The sequence below is a fragment of the Macaca fascicularis genome, chromosome 8, assembly GCF_037993035.2.
Source record: "Macaca fascicularis isolate 582-1 chromosome 8, T2T-MFA8v1.1".
In the NCBI taxonomy this organism is placed as follows: Eukaryota; Metazoa; Chordata; class Mammalia; order Primates; family Cercopithecidae; genus Macaca; species Macaca fascicularis.
In genome coordinates, this window is record NC_088382.1 from 122913640 (window position 1) to 122937795 (window position 24156).

The 24156-nt window shown below is 33.6% G+C and overlaps 1 protein-coding gene across 5 annotated transcripts in view; it reads right to left on the bottom strand.

The window, feature by feature from the left end:
* The window catches only part of CSMD3 (CUB and Sushi multiple domains 3), a 1225248-nt gene that overhangs the window by 1080769 nt on the left and 120323 nt on the right, over positions 1-24156 (bottom strand). For all 5 annotated transcript variants that reach the window (XM_045398613.2, XM_045398612.2, XM_045398610.2 and 2 more), the window contains exon 2: positions 6297-6519. In XM_045398613.2, coding sequence (XP_045254548.2) covers positions 6297-6519 — 223 coding nt within the window. The remainder of the gene's footprint in view (positions 1-6296; positions 6520-24156) is intronic.

Sequence of the window (24156 nt, forward strand, 5' to 3'; positions counted from 1 at the left end):
ATACTTAGGGAGTTTATTCTCAACATATTACAAAATTTTGCTATTATTTGCAATATAATATATTTTGTGATTTTTCTTAATAATGACTGATGAGCTATTGACATGTACCAATACATTAAATTTTCTTTTTAGTTCTATAAAACTCAAGTAAATCGTGTGTGTGTGTGTGTGTGTGTGTGTGTGTATATACACACCTTTTTTGGGGGGGAGGTGGAATATCGCTGTCTCGCCCAGGCTGGAGTGCAGTGGCGCGATTTCGGCTCACTGCAAGTTCCGCCTCCCTGGTTCACGCCATTCTCCTGCCTTGGCCTCCCGAGTAGCTGGGACTACAGGCGCCCTCCACCACGCCCGGCTAATTTTTTTTATTTTTAGTAGAGACGGCGTTTCGCCGTGTTAGCCAGATGGTCTCGATCTCCTGACCTCGTGATCCACCCACCTGGGCCTCCCAAAGTGCTGGGATTACAAGCACGAGCCACCGCGCCTGGCCCATTTAAGCTTTTTTAGGTATATACTCATAATACCTGTAATGAATTATAATTTGGTATATTGTTCAGTATTTAGAACTCATATTTCTGTATCTGTATTGTTTTATTTTGGTAATTTATATTTTTTAGTTAATGATGTGATAGCTCATACTTCCTTTCTTTGTCTTTTATTTTAATGGCATAGAAGTTATAATTACTGTTTTCAACTCCGTATAAGTGAAATTTACCACATGTAGACCCTCTTTAAGGAGCAGTTAAGGATAGTCATAAAGTTTACGTAAGCATCTGAATTTAGTTTAAGAAATAAGAGAGAGTCTTATCAACCACCATATTAAAATCAGCTTTCAATTCTTTTTGGCAGGGTTCCTTCCTTCCTTCCTTCCTTCCTTCCTTCCTTCCTTCCTTCCTTCCTTCCTTCCTTCCTTCCTTCCTTCCTTTTGTTTTGTTTTGTTTTGTTTTGTTTTTAGAGACAGGGTCTGGCTCTGTCACCCAGACTGGAGTGCAGTGGTGCATTCTCAGCTCACTGCAACCTTCGCCTCCTGGGTTCAAGCGATCCTCCCACCTCAGACTCCAGAGTAGCTGGGATTACAAGCAGAGGCCACCACACCCAGCTACTTTTTTTGTATTTTTTGTAGAGATGGGGTTTCACCATGTTGCCCAGGCTGGTCTCAAACTCCCGAGTTCATCTGCCTCCCAAAGTTTTTTCTTTCTTTTTTAATGATTTTATTTTAATTTCAACTTTTATTTTGGATTCAGAGAGTATACATGCAGGTCCATTACATGAGTATAGTGCATGATACCAAGTCCTAGGAGGTGAATGATCCTATCACCCAGATATGAGCATAGTACACAAGTTTTTCAGCCCTTGCTTCCTTCACTCCCTCCCCACACTATTAGTCGGCAGTGTCTATTGTTGCCATCTTTATGTCCATGAGTACCCAATGTTTAGCTCCCACTTATAAGTGAGAACATGTGGTATTTACTTTATTATATCTGCCTTCACCTTAAGATTTTGTGTTATGTTAACACTTACACTTATATTTGTTTTTATCTTTACGTATCCTTTTAAAGATTTCTAATCCATGGACATTTATATAACTCAGGAAAGTAAAGTTTATGTTGTAGTCGTTACTACACCATGACTATGACCTTGTGAAAATTACTTCCTCTTTTTAAATCACAACTTTAGAAATAATTTATTTAGAAATAACATTTATTTATCTATCATATTATGCAAAAATTAAGCTTTGGATATTGTGATAGATTTTGTCAGTTGCCTGGCCCTCAGCCTTCGCCATGCTGCTTTCCACCATTGAGGTCAAAAATGAAAGCTGTTTTTCTAGAATACTTTTGACCAAGGAATGGTGATGTCAGGCTGTTCTGGCCAATGATATAGGAGAAGAATCCTTCTAAGGACCTTTGGGAAAGCTTTTGATTTACTGACAAGTTTCTTAATAACAAGCTTCTTGTTATATAGGAAAAACAAATCAATTTTTTGTTTAAGCTATAGTAAGTCAGGATTTCTATTACAGCCCAACATCCAAAATGATAGGCCATATCAAAGTAGCAATGAGGAGACCATAGTAACATGTCAGGAGACACACTAAATAAAAGCTTTTGTAGTCAAGTCTTTTAAAAAATAACTACACTACTACTTTGGTATTTAGAAATAATCATTCTCTTCCACTTTGAGAAAAGATTATCATTCTATAACATTTCATATGTATTAAAGTTGTACATGTTGAAAATTAGGAAAAAGAATTTAAAAATGAGTGTTTATAAAAGATCCAGCTTGTGGACTTTCTAATATTAAAAGAAATGTAATGAATCTTTAAATAAATGGACAATGTATATTATTATATAAAAATTTTAAAATTCTTCACTTATTTGTGCAGGAAAAAACATCTAAGATTTAACAGGCAACCAACAAGCTGAGAAATATTTTTGTCACAAAAAAGGGACACATTTACATGTTTTAGAATAAATGAATTATGTAAATCATCAAGAAAACTACTGATACATAAACAAAAAAAAACAATTTGCAGGAAAAAATAAGAGTGGTTATCAAACAAGAGAACATGTTAGATATCTGTAAAAATCAGATATATGTAAATAATCAAATTAAGGATAAAAGATGTAAGCCTGGTAAGACTGAGAGATAATGAATTATAGTTTTCTAGTTGTAATAATATTCATTGATATAAGATTCTGGAAAGCATATTAGTAATATAAATAATATTATTTGCTTCTGACCTAGTCATCCTGCTTCTACCAAGAACGAATCTAAAATATAGAAAATGTATATTCATAATGATGATAATATGTGAATTAATTATTAAAAACATAATAGAATGATAATTACATAAATCATATCCACATTTAATATTTGAATAAATTAATGCTTACATAAAATGATTACATATATTTAATAAATTCAATACATTGATGTTTACAAAGATTTTAATCACACATTAAACATGTATATTATAATGTAGAGAGATTACTAAGGACATACAATGTCATATATAGAGTGATCCTGGACGAATATATCTGTCTCTACCTCATTAAATAATAGGTGATTTTTTTTACTCTTGGTATAACTTTATTATTGGGAAAATATAATATTAATGTAAAGTAAACAAAGCTTAGACTAACCTTTATGCATCAAGTCCAGCAATGTTGCCTTAAATGCATTAGTATTTGTTCTAAAATAATGTTATAACTAAGAAAGAAATTCCCTAACAGTGCTTTACCAATATCAATTCTCATTTAATACAAAATAACTAAGAGAAAAACAAGCAATATCATTAATAATTGGAGGCTTATAGTTTTTAAAATATGAAATTCTGATTATGAATCCCAACATGTCTATTTAGACAGGGAAGAATGATAAGAACCACAAACCATTTTTTTTCTACATTATTGAAAGACAAGTCATTTTTTAAAAATCTATTGGAGCTCAGGAAAAGTAAAAAAAAAAGTATCAATTTCTGGAAGAAAGAGAACAGCAAACACACCATAAGGACATGCATTAAGTGAGAATATGATCCAATATGAGAGAAACAAAACCCAAGAAAACAGTGAGTCAAACAGCCAGACGCAAACATGAATCAAACTCTGCCAGCAGCAGTTTCGATTTCTAATCAAACAGCAGATTTTGTATATAAACACAGTCTGGAAGGGGCTGTAGGTTACATACTAATTTTTTTCCTTCCAGTCTTGCTAACTAAAGTCAGCTATAACATTAGCTACAGTACTTCTTTAAGCACAAAAACCAATAGATGCGTTAAACATTTACAGTGAGCAAAACATTAGATTCTAAAGAGTACATTATAACACAGACTACATGTTAGAATATAGTCTTGTCATTTTGCTTGTATAAATAGAGTACATGTTTGAATATAATCTATAAAATAAATAGCAGAAATAAATTTGGAGCTTACCTTTCAGTTTATATTCGTATATATTATATCTGTTTGAAAATATGCCTTGTATTATTATTTCTCTTACTAAATTTTATCCAATACTGCTGAGAAAAAATAGATTTTCATTTATATATCAATACATAAACCTTAGAGATTATGTATAACTACATAAAACTATATATATTGAAGAGCTTCAGATCTAAACTGAAACAAATCTGAATTGCGATGATAGTTCTGCCTTTTGCCATTTTCAACAATTTTACTCTGGAGAGCCTCATTTTTATCAGTTGTAAAATGATGCTGATGATAATAATAGTAATTATTTTACATTGTCTGAATACAGGAGAAGTTAAATACCATAATGAAGACAAAATACTTAGTACAGTGACAGGCGTAGAAGAATCATTCAATAAATGCTAAGGGTTAGAGTTATTGACCTTTCATTATATTGTATTCCCCATAAAATCTCTGTAAATTAAGGGCTGTTGTTCCCAATTTACAGATTAGGGAAGAAAGAATGAGAACAATAAATTTATTTTCCTAATTTCACAGTCTTTTAACTTCCCAGAGGCCACAGTTGTTTAAAAAGGAGGGGAAGAGATAAAATAAAAATGTGTTTTCTCATTTTCAAGGCGATCTAGAGAGAATAGGTACATGTACAAGCAATACTATCAGGGAATTGATACTTTGAAACTACCAGGTAATATTAAAATAAGTATTTTTATATATTTAGGAAAATTATATCCCACATATTGTCAGTGTAAAAAATTGTACTTCTATTTATAGATATTATTTGGCATTAACAAAAGAAAACCAGCTTTTAATGACAGTGGCAATGATGATCAAATAGCAGTCAGACGTGCATACCATAATATATATTTATAAAATAGATAATTATTGTATGAGTTTAACAATGTAAAAGGAAAAAGAAATCAGATTTACACGGTAAATGAGTATAGAGGAAAAAAAGAAAGAAAGAACAGTAGAATCTTAGCTGTAATCAATCTAGTAATCTTGTTTTTGCACAACAAAGTTTGTGAAACAACTCGGACATTTTTAAGTGTCATGTGACTGGAAGCAGTTCGATGTGCTCTAATAGGATTTTATAGCCATGCAGCAGGTTCATACACATTTTCTCATAATACCTGCAGAAGAGTATAATGAGATGGATAGACCTGGCCTTATTACCATGTCTCAAGTTTAAACAGACGTAGTGTGGATTGCTCAAATAACTGGTGAGCAACAAACCTAACACCCTAATGTAACAAATCTCATCTCCAGATCCACCATTTTCCCCACTATATTATGTTTTCACTGCCCAAATTTGAGGAAAATAATCACTAATTTTTTACCTAAAATTGAAAAAGTATAAATGCAAAGGAATATGGAAGACTGATGAAACTGTAAAAAGTCAGCACTGATAATCTGCTTCTTGTACATTAGGAAGGCAAGAACATGTTGTCAACTATTAGAAAGTAACAGCGTCACAGAATCATAACTCAAATATAGCCAAGTATGGAAAGAGTCTTTAATTCCTACATGTTATCTTCTTAGAATATTTTAAATTACAAGTTTAAAAAAGCTGACGGCACTTAAAGAAAAGTATACAAACACTGGCATAAATCTAGGACTAAATAAAATGTGCAATGCCTGGAAGGTTGAATTTTTTAGTTGAATTATAGTTGATTTACAGTTAAAATAAGTTTTTGGTAAGACTTCCAAAAACACTTCTAATTTTACATAACCTATTCGCCAAGAGGAAATTCTGAAGAACGAGAAGAACTACCTTAAAAATAGTCAGGGTGTTAGTTAATTTTTACATTTGTTTTATCACTGAGCTTCAAAAAAATACTTTTGTTTGCAGAGGCAAAAATATAAATGTCCCCGTCCGTTTTTGACATGAAGGAATGTAGTTTTCAGATATTTAGATTTTATAAATTACACATATCAGAAATTAATTTATTCTACTATCCATGAATGCTGATTTTAAAGTGTTTTTGCATAGTGTTGTATATTAAAATTGGAAACATTATCACTAAAATATACCTTATATAATATGTTTTACTTTATCAAAAGTTATATCCATAATGAATGAAATCTTGAGATAATCATTTTTAAAAACAAAATACTTTTAGCCACTATAAAGACATCACTACTCAATATACATTCACCTTTGTGAGACTTGGTATTAATGTACTAGCAGTATGACGTCAGAGATACCAAGCTAATTTGTTCATGGGATGATATACTTCCAAATACATAATAATTAGTTGGTGAATACAAGTTTATTACAATTGCATCACAAATGTTAAGCATCTTTTGTAAAATAGACTACTTTTACCCAGAAAATATTTTCTCTCCAGTCTTCCATTCAAAATACACTAACCTTGTCCTAAAGTTTGTAGGATGAGGATGTCCATCATATAATGATAAGTAGTCGTATTCTTCTTCTAGAGCAAATGACTGAAAAACAATTTGTATTCTATTTCGTTCTTCTGCTATTATTACCCATGTACAGTTTGCACCATTTGGATATCCATATGGAAAACCAGGGCTTTCTATAGTGCCATTAAGTCCTTTTAAAGTTCCACCACACGTATAAATAAATCCTGCAACAAAAGACAAATAAACATACATTAATATTATATAAATCAAGAATAATCCAGGAGATAATATTATTTTGAAAGTCTACTGTGTTTCCAAGACCAAAGTTAACAATAATTTTATAAATGGCAGTTTAAGAGCTGGACACTATATACAAATATATATGTAATATAAAACAAAATAATAGAAGATTTATCATTTATAATATATACTGAGATAAATCATTGTAAAGCAGTTGATGAAATAAAATTATCCACATACATCTGAATCATTATCCATTACAGGTTCCTACAGACAAACACAATCCTAAAACACGGTATCTTTCCTCAAAGAGTTTTAAATCTCACTGTGGAAGCTCATAAACAACATTGACATTTTGAAGATCTTTGTATGCATTTTGGGTCCCAAAGAATTAACTCCATTTTTTCTTGGCAACACATGCTAGTTTTTTTTTGACATATTCACATCTGTACCCTGTAGCTCACATGCTTTAGGAAAATCTATCTCACCCTGATTATAGAAGAGGAATTTTTTAAGTCTATGAAATGGCTCTACCTTTCATTAAAATATTTAGTTCATGATGAACAGAATCCTAAGTTAATCACATCAGAGTGAATCCGAAGGTCAGGACAGAAATAAGTTAAATAAATGGATCTTGGACAATTGATAGCACCCATCCTAAGAACTTCTGTATTTGTTCCATGGTAAGTCTAAGTTACTGAGAGCATGAGTTCTGGAGATACCTAGAAAACTTACTGTATTTTTTCAGCAATTTGTCTCTTCGAATATATATATCTATATATTATATATGTTATATTATATATATAATATATATATTTGAGACAGAATCTTGCTCTGTCACCCAGGCTGGAGTGGAGTGGAGAGACCTTGGCTCACTGCGACCTCTGCCTCCTGGGTTCAAGCGATTCTCCAGCCTCAACCTCCCGAGTAGCTGGAATTACAGACGTGCACCACCACGCCCGGCTAATTTTTGTATTTGTAGTTGAGACAGGGTTTCACCATGTTGGCCAGGCTGCTCTCCAACTCCTGAACTCAGGTGATCCGCCTGCCTCGGTTTCCCGAAGTGCTGAGATTACAGGCATGAGCCACCGCGCCTGACCTCTTCAAATATATAATATCTGTAGCATATTGTGTAATGTAAAAATCTAAGATTAATACAACAGTAAGAGAAGATGGTCCCAGTCTTTATGTAGACTGCATGCTAATAAAGTTTGCATTTAGAGGCAGTTAAACAGGATCAGAAGTTCTCATGAGAACCTCTTCACCCAGATGTTATTATCTTTATCTGTGAGTCCTACAGGAAGCCGAAGGGCCAGAAAGCTGTAAATCAGAGATGACAAGCTAATTTGAGGGAGAGAACTCCATACTACCCAAAGTATCTATGTTTGGAACTAGGGATAGAAATGCAGGAAATGTAGGGCTTCTTTCTTTGGGAAAAAAGTGGATATATGTTATGTAAGTATGGATACTTTTTAAAAGTAAGAGGACTGCTGAATAGAAGTCCTCAGAAGCCAGAGTTGTAGATTGTGGCAGATAGTGGCTGATTTGGGATGTTGCATTTATTCCACGTTGTTTAGCACCTTGTTTTTGCCAGGGGAGCCATTTCTCTATTAAATAGTGATATATCTTTTTTTTTTTTTTTTTTTTTTTTTTTTTTTTTTTTTTTTAGACGGAGTCTTGCTCTGTCGCCTAGGCTGGAGTGCAGTGGCGTGATCTCGGCTCACTGCAACCTCTACCTCTTGGGTTCAAGTGGCCAAAACAGCTATATACTTTGGAGCAGCTGACTCTGCTGACTCCAGTGATGAGAAATGTGGCTCAGGGCTAGGTTGACCAATATAATCCTATTCTCTGAGAAAAATTTAGTACAGGGATCTTTTCCTACATCTCACCATATGGCAAAGTCTTAAGCCTGGGATATTTGGTATGTTTATGTGATGTAAAGCATAGTTCTTGTTATCATTTTGCCTCTTTGTAAATTGACCAAGAAGTTGGATCAGGTAGAAGAGGTTTTAAAAAAAAAATCAATATTTGTGTATATTCAGATAATTTTGCTCATGCACCAAAAGTCAAATAGGGCATTTTATGATTTTCTAAAATAAATAAATAACTAAAAGGTCTCTCTTTAAATTGCTTCTTGCAGAGCAATTACTTTGAAGCCTTAGGTTAATTAGCTATCACCCATTTCTATTAGTTTTCTGCCTGAACAGCTTCCAATTTGAACTTCATAACTAAAGGCAAGCATGAATCCCTTCAGCTACAATCTGATCTATGGGCTGTTTTATATACTCTCAAGCCCCATAACCCCGATAGTTTTAGAAAAAGGACATATGTCTTAAAATAACATGCTCAGCTTTGTCCACTCATTCTTCAAGGGCCTGCTGATTCATGCATTTCAAGTACTTTTATTTTTAGACAAATTAGGAATTACACCTATATTTAAACTTCCTTATCTGTATTCTTCTTTTTATTTTTGTTTTTGTTTATCATGAAGTTAGATTAAACATAGCATTATTCTCTATAATAAAGTACATTTTTTCCAGAAAGGAGGTTTACATTTTTCACTTTAAAAATTTGAAAATCAGAAGTAAGCATTATAAAGCAAAATATCTTCCCTCATTCATTTATGCTTCACAGGGCTGGTCATTTTTAACAGCGCAGTGTTTATCTTACTAGGCCTTTCCTAGGCACAAGCAGATATGCATTTATATTATTTTTCAAATGATGTCAGTCATATTATGCATATATTTCTGAATTGTTGTATCTATTTTAAAAAATCACTGGCATTATTCTGGGTACAGATGTAGACTTCTACTACATTCTTCTTTGAAAGACTTTATAGCTACACAGCATATAGTATGCCTATAGTATGCCTATAGTATAATTTATTTTACCATTCTCCTAATGATAACTTCATTTTTATGGTTACAAAGGTCTAATGAACAACTTTGTAAAAACAGTTTTGTACACATATCCTTGTACAAAGTATATATCCTTTGTGCACAAAAGGCATATATCCTTGCGCACTTGCTGGATACCTCCTGAGATGGAATCCCAGAAATGGGGATGCTGAAAATTTATATAGATACAGTGAAACCATACTTAATACATATGAAAATTTATGTTTCTGGCACCATTGTATGAAGTGTCTTTCACCCTCAACCGTAATTCTGTCAACACTAGACATTTTTGAAAGGCAAATTTTGTTTTTCATTTTTGCTTTTTAAGAAATTTTATCATGTTTATTTGAAGTTTACAACTTGATGTTGTGGAATACACACAGAGAGTAAAGTGGTTACCATCGTGAAATAGATTAATGTAGCTATCATGTCACATAGTTACTTTTTTGTGTGACAAGAGCAGCTAAAATATACTTATTTAACAAAAATTCTTATTACAATACAGTTTCATTAACTTTAGTCCTAATGTTGTACATTAGGCCTCTAAACTTTTTCATCTTACATATCAGCTCTATGACCTACAGCTCCCCACCTTCTCTTCCCCTTACTCCTGCTCATCCACGGAAATCAGTTTCATTGCCTATCCGAGTGTACTAAGATTTTTCTTTTTTTTCTTTTTTTTCTTTTTTTTGAGATGGAGTTTTGCTCTTATTGCCCAGGTTGGAGTGCAATGGTGCAATCTTGGCTCACCACAACCTCCGCCTCCCAGGTTCGAGCAATTCTCCTGCTTCAGCCTCCCTAGTAGCTGGGATTACAGGCATGTGCCACCACATGCAGCTAATTTTGTATTTTTAGTAGAGAATGGGTTTTTCCATGTTGGTCAGGCTGGTCTTGAACTCCTGACCTCAGGTGATCCACCCGCTTGTAGTATTTTTATTTGTGTGTCTGGCTTATTTCACTTAGCATAATGTCTTCTAAGTCCATCCAGGTTGTAGCACATGGTGGGATTTCCCTTTTTAAGGCTGAATAAGATTTGTGTGTGTGCATGTGTGTCTGTGTATGTGTGTGTGTGTATAAAATATATTCCATTGTGTATATATAAAAAGGGATATATATCCCCTTTTTAAGGCTGAATAAGATTCCATTTTGTGTGTGTGTATGTATATACACACATTTCATTTTCTTTATCAATGTATCTCTCAATGTATATCCAGATTGTTTCCACATTTTGACTATTGTGGATAATGCTGCAAAAAACTTGGGAGTGCAGATATTTTTATACGGTGGTTATTGTACCTCATTTTGGTATATACCTGGAAGAGGAGTTGCTGTGTCATATAGTGATTCTATTAATATGATATGTTTAATTTCTTTAGGAACCTCCACACTGTTTTTTCATAATGGCTGTGCTAATCTACATTCCCACCAATAGTGTACTAGGGTTTTCTTTTCTCCACATCCCTGATAACACTTGTTATTTCTTGTCTTTTTGATAATAATCATACTTATGGACATAAGGCAATATCTTATAGTGGTTTAAATTTGCATTTCTCGAAAGATTAATGATGGTAAGCATCTCTTCATATACCTTTTTGCCATTTTTATATCTTCTTTGGAGAAATGTCTGTTCGGGTCTTTTGCCCATTTTTAAAATCAGGTTACTGTTTTTTCTGCTATTGAGTCATAAGAATTCTTTATAATTCTGGATATATTAACCCCTTAACAAAAATGTGGTTTGAAAATATTTTTTCATAGTCCATAAGTTGCCTATTATTTTGTTGATTGTTTCCTTTATTGTTCTGAATGTTTTTAGTTTAATGTTGTTCTGTTTGTTTACTTTTGCTTTTGTAGCTTGAGCCTTTTGGAGTGATATCAAAATTAATTGTCAAAACCAATGTCAAGAGGCTAAAAGGCAAATTTTGCAAGGCAAAAAAAAGTTATAATACTATTTTCTTTTGCATTTCTCTGATAATTATTAAGTAATTACTCTTGTAATTGCTATTGTAATTTCTCTGATTACTATTAAGATTACTATTGTGATTCACTCAGAATCTATATTTGCCTTTGTAAATACATTTCTAAATGAAACAACTTTGGTTATTCTTGTTCATTGTTCTCATAAATTCACAATTCCTCATTGTTCTTTATAGTTTGTGAGGAACATCACTTCCTTTTTCTCTTGTCTCCTCTGATGATTGTTTTCCTATATTCATTCATGTATCATCACATATTTCATGCCTTAAGGGTAAAATGATACAAAGAATAGTTTCCCAGCTCGTCTTCTGGGAGCTGACAATCTAAAACACGAGATAGCAGGACATTTAGGCCATTGCTACGAAATACAGAAAGTATTATGATTCGTGTGTGCACACTTTGCTATAAGAACACATAGAAGCAAAACTAAATCTAGATAAGTCAGTATGTAGTATATGGAAAACTGCCCTCAAAAACTGGCATTGCAACCTTTCATAGATTCACGTTTTACAATTTCTAAACGTCTTATATTATGTTTTTCAGACCTTATTTTTTAATGTGCACTTAAACAGTGTATTTACACGTGAAAAGTAACTAAATTTTACATGACTTCGGTCTCATTGTCATCAAGAGTTTGATTAACAATATTGATTTCAAAAAACATCAGGCCCATATTTCACCTTTACTACTCAGCAAGAAATAATGCAATGACTATATGTATAGTAGTTGAATGATGTTTTAATTTTTTGAGCATGCTAAGGTTTCTGACAAGCAACATTCACACCTGTGTTTATGTTTTCCGGTCATCTTCACAAAACACTGCAACTGAGCTTCTGTGACCAATTATGTTGACAGGACTCTTGCAAAAATTACTCATGACCTTTCCATTTTCAAAATCAGTTCTTTTTTGAAAAAAAAAAATGTTTTTGTCATCTTTGTGCATTTGCTATGGCTAATTGTTGTTATTTCTTGGAAATCTTTTCTTATCGTTTCCATGATTATGCCCTGCTTTCCTAATCTCATGAAATTCTCCTAAAACCACTCCTTTACTAGATTTCTGTCTTCATCTGTCTTCTCTACTTTGCAGGCTTCTTAGCAACCACAGACATAGCTGTAAGCAATACTAGTGACCATAAAAGAGGCATATCTTCATTTACCTATTTCCATCCCTTTGCTATATATCTCTGTGTAGATGTAGCATACTATGTAGAAACTAGTCATCCGTGTCCTCTGGGATTCTTTGCTTATCCTCAAATCTCATTAGTTCATTCTATTAACTGTCTCTTAAATCTATCTCTAGCCTCCTCTTTGTTTTTCTATTTTAAATCCTGTGGATTCAATTATTCCTGATCTCCTGCATCCTATCCTATTTTAAGAGAAACCAATCTATCCTGCTAGACTTCCTGCATTTGCCCATCTACTCAGGTCCCCACATTGCTGCTAAAGTCATTTGTACAACAAACAAACCCAATCTTGTCACTTCCTCATTCAATAGCGTTCTTTGGCTACTCCTTATTGTCAATATAAAGTCCACACTTCTCTCCCTGTACCTTATATAATAGATAACTGATTTTTGTTTTTATTTTGCTGAGTCATATTCCATCTTTAATTTTGGAGTGCTAAACTGGATTCTTAAATTCCTTGAAGCTGACCTAGGAATAGTTCTTTGGAGTTTACTAACCACTTCTTCTTCTAGACAGAGGAAGGAGTGGGGCACACATATACACCTGCTCATTAGAGTCCTCAAAATATTCAATCACTTACTAGATATTAAGGTAAAGTGTCATTTGTCATTTATCTTCTGCTTTTCTTTATTTATACTTCTGTTTCTAATATTTCTTATTTACTATGTAATTTTTTATGAATGTTTTTCCTAAGTCTTTCAGAAATTTGCCTTTATGCCATTGTGGTTTGGGCAAAGCCTGACATTCAGTAGAAATTCAGTAAGCACTTTTTGACTGAATAAATACTTTCATCTATCATTTCTTGGCCCAAACCAAATGACTCTCCAAACTTCCACACTGAGGAAACTCAGAGACAAATAGGGTTAGTATCATAATTTTGGGTAAATGTTTGAATAACAGATTTTTGTAAAGATTTGGGGTGAGTGCATGTAACTTGTAAATTTCATATTTATTGAAATGAAAAGCTACATATTCATAAGAAGAACTTATAATACTCACTGAGGAACAATATTTCTTTGCATAATCCCAATTATGCAGTATTTTACATAAAAATTTGGAAATATCTCCTTAGAGAGGCTTTTAAAAAAATTTGTTTAATATAAATACAATAAATATATAAAGTGTGCATCAAATTAATGTACATACAAGAACAATTTAATAATTACAAACTGAAAACTTATGTTACCAGTAAGTATATCAAAAACTAACAATATCACAACTTTTTACAATGCCTTCATTAGTTTAATCACAATATCTTTCATTACTCATCAAAGTAACCATTATCCTCAGATTTGTGTAATTTTCTAAACTTTTACTCATAAATTTATTATATATGCATGCATTTCTATCCTGAAGTCATGACGAAATTCTCCTGTCTTCTCACGTTGTATTGGTTTACTTATCACATTCACATTAGGAACACATAATTTTTGGTGGTGGGAGAGAGGGATAGAGATTAATTTATTTTGTATTTAGATATCCAAATTACCCAGAACCATTTATAAAAAAGACACTCTTTTCGACCCATACTTCAGTTTGTCATAAATTAAACATGGATTTTTGTGTAGGCCTATTTTGAGATGTTCTGTTCCATTGGTCTATACCACACTATCTTAACTAGCTTCATAATGAGCTAATTGTTATATTTGGTAATGAAAGTCCTTCAGCATCATTCTTTTTCTTCAAAACTGCTCTCTTTTTTTTAAAGCTTAGCATTTACATATGTATTTTAGAATCCATTTACAAAATAAACTGCTAAAATTTTGATTGGGATTATTTTGATTCTATAGATAAACTGGGGAGAGCTAAAATTTTGCCATATTGAGATTTTCAATGCATTATTATAAAAACCTTCATTTATACTGGCTTTTTTTTTTTTTTTTTTTTTTTTTTTTTTGAGGTAGAGTCTCACTTTGTGCCCAGACTGGAGTGCAGTGGTGTGATCTCAATTCACTGCAATATCCACTTCCTGGGTTCAAGTGATTCTCATGCCTCAGCCTCCTGAGTAGCTGGGATTACAGGTGCCTGCCACCATACCCAACTAATTTTTGTATTTTAGGTAGAGACAAGGTTTCACCACATTGGCCAGCCTGGTCTGGAACTCCTGACCTCAAGTGTTCTTCACCCACCTCAGCGTCCCAAAGTGCTTGGATTACGGGCATGAGCCACCATGCCCAGCCCTATGGCTGGCTTACTTTTTTAATTTAGAGAAGTCCTTTTGACTATCTTACCCCATTTCAGTGACTATTACTTTACCCTCATTCACTTTTTGAAGCCCTAATCACTGTCTGAAATTATTAGTTTCATGAGATTTGAGGCCTTGCCTCTATTATTATATCCTCAAGACTTGGTGTAATTCACTGTAGACATTGAACACTTCAATAAAAGAGAATGAATAGAGAAATGGTAAAATAACATAACCAAATGGCTCAAATTACTCAATTGTTATTCAAACTATTATTATTTTACTAGTGGCCAACAAAATTACCTACTGGATTATCCAATAATATAAACTCCTCAATATATTTGCAGCTCCAAATTTGCTCAAGGCTCAACCTGATCCTATTAGAATAAAGTTTAATGTGTGTTTTGATTAACTTAAGGATCCCAGCAGGTATTTTGCACTGTAAGTTTTCAAAATGACCTCATTTGCATTATTCATAAATTAACAACATGAATGTACTTATAAAAAGTATCTTTTTAACTAAACCAAAAACACTTTTCAGAGTCAAGGGAAATAGTGGGAAAAACAACATAAATTTTATTCACATGTTCTTTCATAAATGTTTATATATCAAATTATTTGGGCTACTAACATTTTAGCAATAAAAGGAAAACCTAAGCACTGAATGTTAATTTAAATTAATTTCTTTTGAATGCTTGTTTTTGTCACTAGAAAATAAATATTTAAAAGATACACTTTTATATTGTAAAATTATGTATGTTCCTCCAAAAGTTTCTCCAGTAACTTTCTTCTTTTAATCACTAACCAATATTTCTATTGTGTTTTATACATGAATGAATGAATACTATACTTTACAGTTAATAAGAGGGTATCAGTCTTTTGACATGGTTTGGCTGTGTCCCCACCCAAATCTCATCTTGAACTTGAGAGAGATGATTTAGGATATCTGGTGGAAGAAACTTCTAAGCAGCAAAGCATTCAAGAGGTGACTTGGGTGCTGTTAAAGGCATTCAGAAGGGAAGCAGATCATAAAGGTTCAAAAAAATTGCAGCCTGACAATGTGATAAAAAAGAAAAACCATTTTCTGAGGAGAAATTCAAGCTAGCTGCAGAAATTTGCATAAGTTACGTGGAAAGAATGTGAATCCTCACCATAATGGGGAAAAGGTCTCCAAGGCATGTCGGAAGACTTCACGGCAGCCCCTCCTATTACGGGCCTTAAGACTTAGGAGAAAATTATTTCATGGGCTGGGCCTAGGGTCTCTGTGCTGTGTGCAGTCTAGGGACTTAGTGCTCTGTGTCCCAGCTGCTCCAGCCATGACTGAAAGGGGACAACATAGACCTTGGTGCATCGCTTCAGAGAATGGAAGCCCCAAGCCTTGGCAGTTCCATGTGGTGTTGAGCCTGAGAGTGCACAGAAGTAAAGAACTGGGGTTTGGGAACCGCCATCTAGAATTCAGAAGATGTATGGTAACACCTGGCTGCCCAGCCAAAGTTTTCTGCATGGGCAGAGTCTTCACAGAGAACCTCTGCTAGAGAAGTGCGCTAAGAAATGTGGTGTTGGAGCTCCCACATAGAGCCCCTACTGGGGCACCACCTACTGGAGCTATGAGAGAGGGCCACCATCCTCCAGACCACAGAATGGTAGATCCACAGAAAGACTGCACCATTCCCCTGGAAAAGCCACAAACATTCAATACCAGCCCATGAAAGCAGCCAGAAGGGAGGCTATACCCTGCAAAGTCACAGGGGTGGAGCTGCCCAAGACCACGGGAACCCACCTCTTGCATCAACATGACCCAGATAGGAGACACATAGTCAAAGGAGATCATTTTGGAGCTTTAAGATTGACTGCCATTCTGGATTTTGGACTTGTATGGGGCCTGTAGCCCCTTTGCTTCTGCCAAGTCCTCCCATTTGGAACAGCTATATTTATCCAATGCCTGTACCCCCATCGTATCTAGGAAGTGACTAACTTGCTTTTGATTTTACAAGCTCAAAGACAGAAGGGACTTGCCTTGTGTCAGATGAGACTTTGGACTATGGACTTTTGAGTTAATGCTAAAATGACTTAAGATTTGGGGAGACTGTTGGAAAGGCAAGATTGGTTTTGAAAAATGAAGACATGATATTTGGGAGGGGCCAGGGGCAGAAATAAGATTTGACTGTGTCCCCACCCAAATCTCATCTTGAGTTCCCACATGTTGTGGGAGGGACCCAGTGAGAGGTAGTTGAGTCATGGGGGCAGGTCTTTCCCATGCTGTTCTCATGATAGTGAATACGTCTCAGAAGAACTAATGGTATTACAAGGGGGGTTTCTCTGCACAAACTCTCTTCTCTTTACCTGCCACCATCCATGTAAGATGTGACTTTCTCCTCCTTGCCTTCCACCATGATTGTGAGGCTTCCCCAGCCATGTAAAACTGTAAGTTCATTAAACCTCTTTCTTTTGTAAATTACCGAGTCTCAGGTATGTCTTTATCAGCAGGATGAAAACAGACTAATACAGTCTTACACTCAAGTTTCTCAGTCTATTCTTTATCCCGTAATTCCCCATTGATGAAAAGAGTTGTATGGTAGAAAAGAGTTCTATATGCAGTCATTGTAGAAAAAGTATTGGAATTCAGTGCCACAAGAGTTTGTTTAGGCGAACTCACCTGCTATCTCCTAAAAGGGTCTTCCAGTTCCAGAAAGTTTCCTAAATGAATGTGTCATAATTCCAAGTGTAGATCTTAGCCTCAGATTATGAGAAAATGGAATAAGTGACAGAGGGTGAGGAGTCTATCCATCAGGGTAGACTTACAATAAATAAACTCACAGAGTGTGAGATGAAAAACTACAGTGCCAATATTTCTTCCTAACATATTTCTCTATAGAGCAAATCCAAATAAGAAGACATCTTAAATTATACGATATTTAAAATTAATTTAGAAAAAAACAAGTAAAAAACACCTATTTTAAATAAGACGGATTATGTGTACATTCAAAAACTAGCACCTAACTTGGCTAGTTTTTCATGGTTATCTCCAGAGTGCAGTGGCATTTCCCTTATGGGATATAATTACAATAAGTAATGCTAATGTTCACATCTTAGACTCCACATTTTACAGTTCAACACGTGAAAAAGTCTCCTTGTTTCTGACACAGTCTTTCTTTGAACATGTTGATAGAGTTCAGTTGGTTATAAATCCAGCTGGCCCAGATGTCATCTTGTCTTTTTAAAGTGACCATGTTGTTATATTAATTATATTAACATCCTTAATATGTTGATTTATTGGTTTGATTGTGAGAGAACAATCTGCTTTCCATTATTTCTAGCTTTTTTTTTTCTGATGATCCTCACTATAATATCTATAATAATAATAACACAGTTTTTTTTTTTAAATCAGGGTAACTAATTTGTCTACAAATTAAACAAGAAGCAACAGCAAAAGCTGCCTCCAGAATATTCATTTATTCTGAGATTTCTATTGTCAAGGAACATATACTATTTCATGAAATCTCTGCAATAAGCTTGTGATGTACATATTAGTAGGCTCTACATTTTAACGGTGAAGAAATGTGTAAGTGTTTTATCTATAAAACTTATTCGTGTATGTCTCCTCATTTGGATCTCTGAATTATTAACTAATACAAATTATCTGCTACTATTAAGTAAACTTTATTTCAGACATTTATGCCACTGTGTTCTTCTGATTTTATTAAGTTTCTTATTTTCACACAAAATTAATTCTATGCAGTTCAGACAGTTAATTTTATAAAGTTTATAATCCATTCCAAATTCATGAGAATGACATTTTAAGCTTTTTACCATCAAACCTTTTGATAATTGAGTCAATTCAGTGTTATATATTATAGGGAAAATATAGGAGTTACTCAATAAAAATATGGAATTAATGGTAGAAATACAAATTAACTCAGAAAGTAAAAATTATTTCCTTAGGTTGTACCTAAGTTTCAAAGTTTGAGAAAGAATATAATGAATTATGTCAAACATAATTGAATAGCTTCAAAAAGTCTAAGTCCCAGCTGGATTTCCCACTGCCACCCAAGAGCTTATATAAAATACTACTGACTTATAAAAACTAAAGTATTTCAAATTAGAGAGTAGTATTTTTCTGTGATTTTCTTTATTTTTTCAATTGGACAGCTGGCATCCTGCTGTTAGGAGGATATCTTCTCATTTTATGAGAATATATGCAGAATAGGAAAATCAGTGATAACGTATTACTTTTTATTGAATAAAATGACTTGCATTTTGTGGTACCTCTGGAATGGCAGAGGGAAGGCCTCCATATAGAGTCCCATGCATTAAAAGCAACAAATACACAGGCAAAAATGGTCAAACTCTATTTTTTCCAGAGCTATGGGATTTATCCCAAATCTGGAATTAATATGAGGGGTGTTTTTTCAAGAAAAACTGCTAAACCCTGCTAATAATGGCATGGAATATAGCACTGTAACTCAACTACACCCATTCCCCTCTTCTCAGTAGGAACCTTGAAAACCAGCAGCCTCCCATCCCTGGTAGCTGTGCAAAACAGCCTCTCAGCAACTAGAGGGAATAGATCAGATTTGGTGCTCCTCAGCACATTCCTTTCCCCTTGCCCAGAAGACTGTCACTATTTAGCCTATCTTGCATCCCCCTGGAAAACTCAATTTGCACATGTTGCTGTTATTTGCCCTGACATGGAGATTTCTCCATGGTTAGAGCCCTGTTCCCAGATCATTTATTTAAAAACAAAAAGTTGAAACAACTGTTTAACATTGCAACTGCCTGAAGCTGCTGTGTAAATTGGAACAAGAGCCTGGCCAAAACATAAAAGGAAGGTCTGGGGAAAGACTTGCTCATAGGGGGATTTGAAAAGCTCTACCATATTCACAAGGTTATGTGCACATGCAGGCCTGTGTGAATGCTAAGCTGAGAAAAAACCAGTCTCTCACTTACGGATGACCTGAGATCCTGCCTAAAAAAGAAGTGAAAGCTAAGACAAACTTGTAAATTGTTGTAATGTTGAAGTTGTGCTCGAACACACACACACAGACACACACACACACACACAAACACACCAGAGAGAAAAACTTTTGGGATAAGATGAAAGAGGTATTGATTTGCTTATATTTGAGGAAGTATCTGACCTATAATTTAGTAACTGAGTAGAGGCTAGGTTCGCCACGCACTAGAAAGAATAGAGACTTTACAGAATTAACCTGAGAAAGTCAATAAATGAACAAATATCAAAACAAAGAAAAACAAGTACAGGCAACAAAACCTGGCGGGTTAGAATATGATTTCCACTGATGGTACATTCTAGTATTTAAAATGCCATGTTTTCTTTTTCTTTCTTTTTTTTTTTTTTCCGATACAGGGTCTCACTGCCACCCAGGCTGGAGTGCGGTGGCGTGATAACGACTCACTGCAGCCTCAACCTTCCCATGCTCAAGCCATCCTCCCAATTCAGCCTCCCAAGTAGCAGGGACTACAGGCGCGCTCCACCATGCCCAGCTAATGTTTGTATTTTTTTGTAGATATGGAATTTCATCATGTTGCCCAGACTGGGCTCAAATTCCTGGACTCAACTGATCCATCCACCTTAACCTCCCAAAGTGCTGGGATTACAGCCGTGAACCACCACTTCCTGCACTAAGATACCATGTTTTCAAGGAAAATTATGACACATGCTAAGAAACTGGAAAGTATGGCTCATTTGAAAAATCAGTGGTTAGAAACTATTTTTGAAGTTCAGAAATTGGACATATATGACAAAGATTTTAAGTTAGCTACTTCGAGTATGTTTAAAGAACTAAAATAAATAAATTAGCAATTAATTGAAAAGGTACAAATAATGTCTCACCAAATAAATAATATTAATGATAAATTAACTTAAAATAACCAGATGGAAATTCTGCAGTTGAAAAGTTAAATAATTGAAAAATGAAAAATTCACTAAAGGAATTAAGCAACAAGTTTGAGCTTCATGAAGAAGAATCAGTAAACTTGAAGATAATTCAACTGAGATTATCCACTCTAGGGAACATAAAGAGAAAATAATGAACATGAATAAGGAGAGCCTCACAGACCTTTGGAACATCATTACACATACCAAGATCTGCATAATTGAAGTCCCAGAAGAAGATGCAAGAGGTGAGGCCAGTAAGGATATTTGGGGGGGGGGGGGCAGGTGGGGGATGGGAAACAGTGGTCAAATACTTTCAAATATTATTTCAAAATATTAATCTACACATCCAGGAAAAATAACATAAAGAGATCCACACCCAGACACATCACAGTCAAACTGCTGAAAGACAAAGTGAGAATCTTGAAAGCAGAAAAGAGGAAAAATAAATCAAGCATATAGAAGATTAACAATGATTAAGGCCAAAAGTTGTAGAATTACACGTTTAAAGGAATGAAAACAAGAGAACATGAACAAGAATATCTATAACCAAAAAGGCTCTCAAAAATGAAGCAGAAATAATGACATTTGAAAAAAAATGAAATCTGCTAAAATGCATCACTATCCGACCATTCTTACAAGAAAAATTAAAATGAGTCTTTTGGGCCAAAATGGAAAAGCATGATGCAGCAATTCAAATCTACATAAATAAAGAGTACCCGCAAAGCAGTTATCTAGGTGAACATCAAGAAAACAAAAAATGTATATTTGTAACTGTTTTATTTTCCTATATAATTTTTAAACTGCAAAAACAGTAATTATAAAACATTAATGAATAGTTTATAATGTATAGATAATCTGACAGTAAAAATAAAAATGCTACTATAAAAATAGGGAGGGAATGAAAGTACATTGCTGCAAATATTCTGTATGTTTTGGAAATTAAGTTAGTATTAATCTGAACTAGAATGTTGAAGTAAGAAGCTAATTGTAATCCACAGCACTACAAATAAGAAAATATCTCAAAAACATATTAAAAGAAATAACAGAGGAATTAAAGTTGTACACTAGAAAGTATCAAACAAAAAAAAATGAGGCAGTAATGAAGGGAAAGAACAAACATATAAGGTGTATAGCAAACAAATAGCAAAATGACAAGAATAAGTTCTGCCTTGTCAGCAATAACATCAAATATAAATGGAATAAACACTCCAGTTAAATGACAGGTGTTGCTAGATGGATGAAAATTATTATTCAAGAGACATATTTTTGGTACAAAGATACAAGACAAATGAAAGTAAAATAAATTGATGGCAAAATATATAATATATAAGCAGTTATGAAAATTGAGCTGGAGTGGCTAACCTCATATCATACCAAACAGACAACAGAAAAATGTTACAGAGGTAAATGAATACTTTTATAGTCCTACAGTAGACCATATTAATAATAATAAAAAAGGATCATGAAAATATTTGTACCTAACAAGAGATCCTCAAAATACATGGAAAAAAATGATTTAATTGAAGGGATAAGTATATATTTCAAAAATAATAGTTGGAGCCTTTAATTCTCTGCTTTCAGTAATGGATATAACAACAAAGCAGAATATCAGCAAAGATATAAAATACTTGAGCAAGACCAGAAGTCAACTAGGCCTCACTAACATCTATAGAGCACTGCAACCAACAAAGCACATAGAAATGATATAGAAAATACAAAGACAACAGAAAAAAGTTCTCAAAACCAAATGTTGATTTTTTGAAAAGATGAACAAATTGACAAAACTTTATCTAGACTAACCAAGAACAGAAAGAGAGAAGACAAGTTACTAAAATCAAGAATAATAGAGAGCACATAACTAAGAGTCTTATGGAAATAAGGGTTATAAGGAATTCTATGAATTAAAAAGTTAGATTATTCAAATGAAATGAACAAATTCCTAGAATGACCCAAACCATAAACTGAAGAAGAATTAGAACATACGAATAGAACTACAATAAGACCTTGAATGTGTGACTAAGAAAAATAATAATAATTGTACAAAGAAAATGCTAGGCCCAAAAAGCTTCATTGGTGAGTTTTACTAAACACATAAAAAAATTAAGACCAACTTTTCACAAACTCTTCCACAAAATAAAAGAGGAAGAAACACTTCCCAACTAATTTTAAAGACCATCTTGCTCTGATACCGAAAAACCAAGACAATGCTAGGTAAAGATTCCACTGACCAATATTCCTTATGAATATTGATAAAAGTATCCTTGATGAAATACTGGAAAACTGAATTCAGCAAAATATAATCACACATAATAACCAAATGACATTTATCCAGGAATGAGATAAAAATAGAATGGAACATCTTCAACCTGATAAAGAACATCTATGTTAAACTGATGACACCATCAAATTTAATGATGAAAGACTAAGGGTTTTTCCTCTAAGCTCAGGAACAGAACAAAGATATTCATTCTTGGCACTTGTATTTAACCTTATACTTCAGGTTCTAACAAGGGAAGAAAAAAATAAATAAAATGCAACCATACAGCAAAGAAAGAAATACAAATATTTGATGATGGCAGGATCTTATATAGACACACCTCAAAGATACTGTGGGTTCAATTCCAAACCACAGTACTAAAGCAAATATTGCAATAAAGTGAGTCATGAATGTTTTGGTTTCCCAGCACATATAAAAGTTACATTTACACTATACTATAGTCTATTAAGTTCCCAATAGCATTTGGTCTAAAAAATATGCATGCCTTAATTAAAAAATAACTTTACTGCTGTAAAAATGCTTATAATATAAGTACATACTGTTGGGAAAATGGTGCCTATCGAATTGGTCCATATAGCATTATCACAAAACTTCAATTTGTTAAAAAAAAAAAAAGATATCTTCAAAGCACAATAAAGCAGAGCATAATAAAATGAGGTATCCCTGTACACAGAAAACCCTAAAAAAACACTAAAAACTATTAGAATGAAAAACAAATTCAGCAAGGCTGCAAGCTAAATATCAGTGCACAAAAATTCACAGTATTTTTATATTTTAGCAATGCACAATCCAACAAATAAAATTAGAAAATGCATTGATGCACAATAGCACAAAGAAGGATATTTGGGCATACATTTAACAAGAGAGAAGCAAGACTTTTATACTAAATACTACAGAAATTGTTGAAAGACATGAAAGAATACATATGTAAATGATAGATACCCTTTTTTGCATCAATTGGAAGGCAACATTTTTGAGAGGCAAATAGACTCCAAATTGATCCACTTATTCAACCAGTACCTTGCAAAATCAAATGTGGCTATTTTTAATTGCTAAAATTGACAAGTTGATGCCAAAAATTTATATTAATATATGTGATGCAAGGGAACCAAAATAGCCAAAACAATTTGGAAAAAAAATTAGATGATACCTACTTCCTAATTTAAAATGTATTTCAAAGGTACAGTAATTACATAGCATGGTA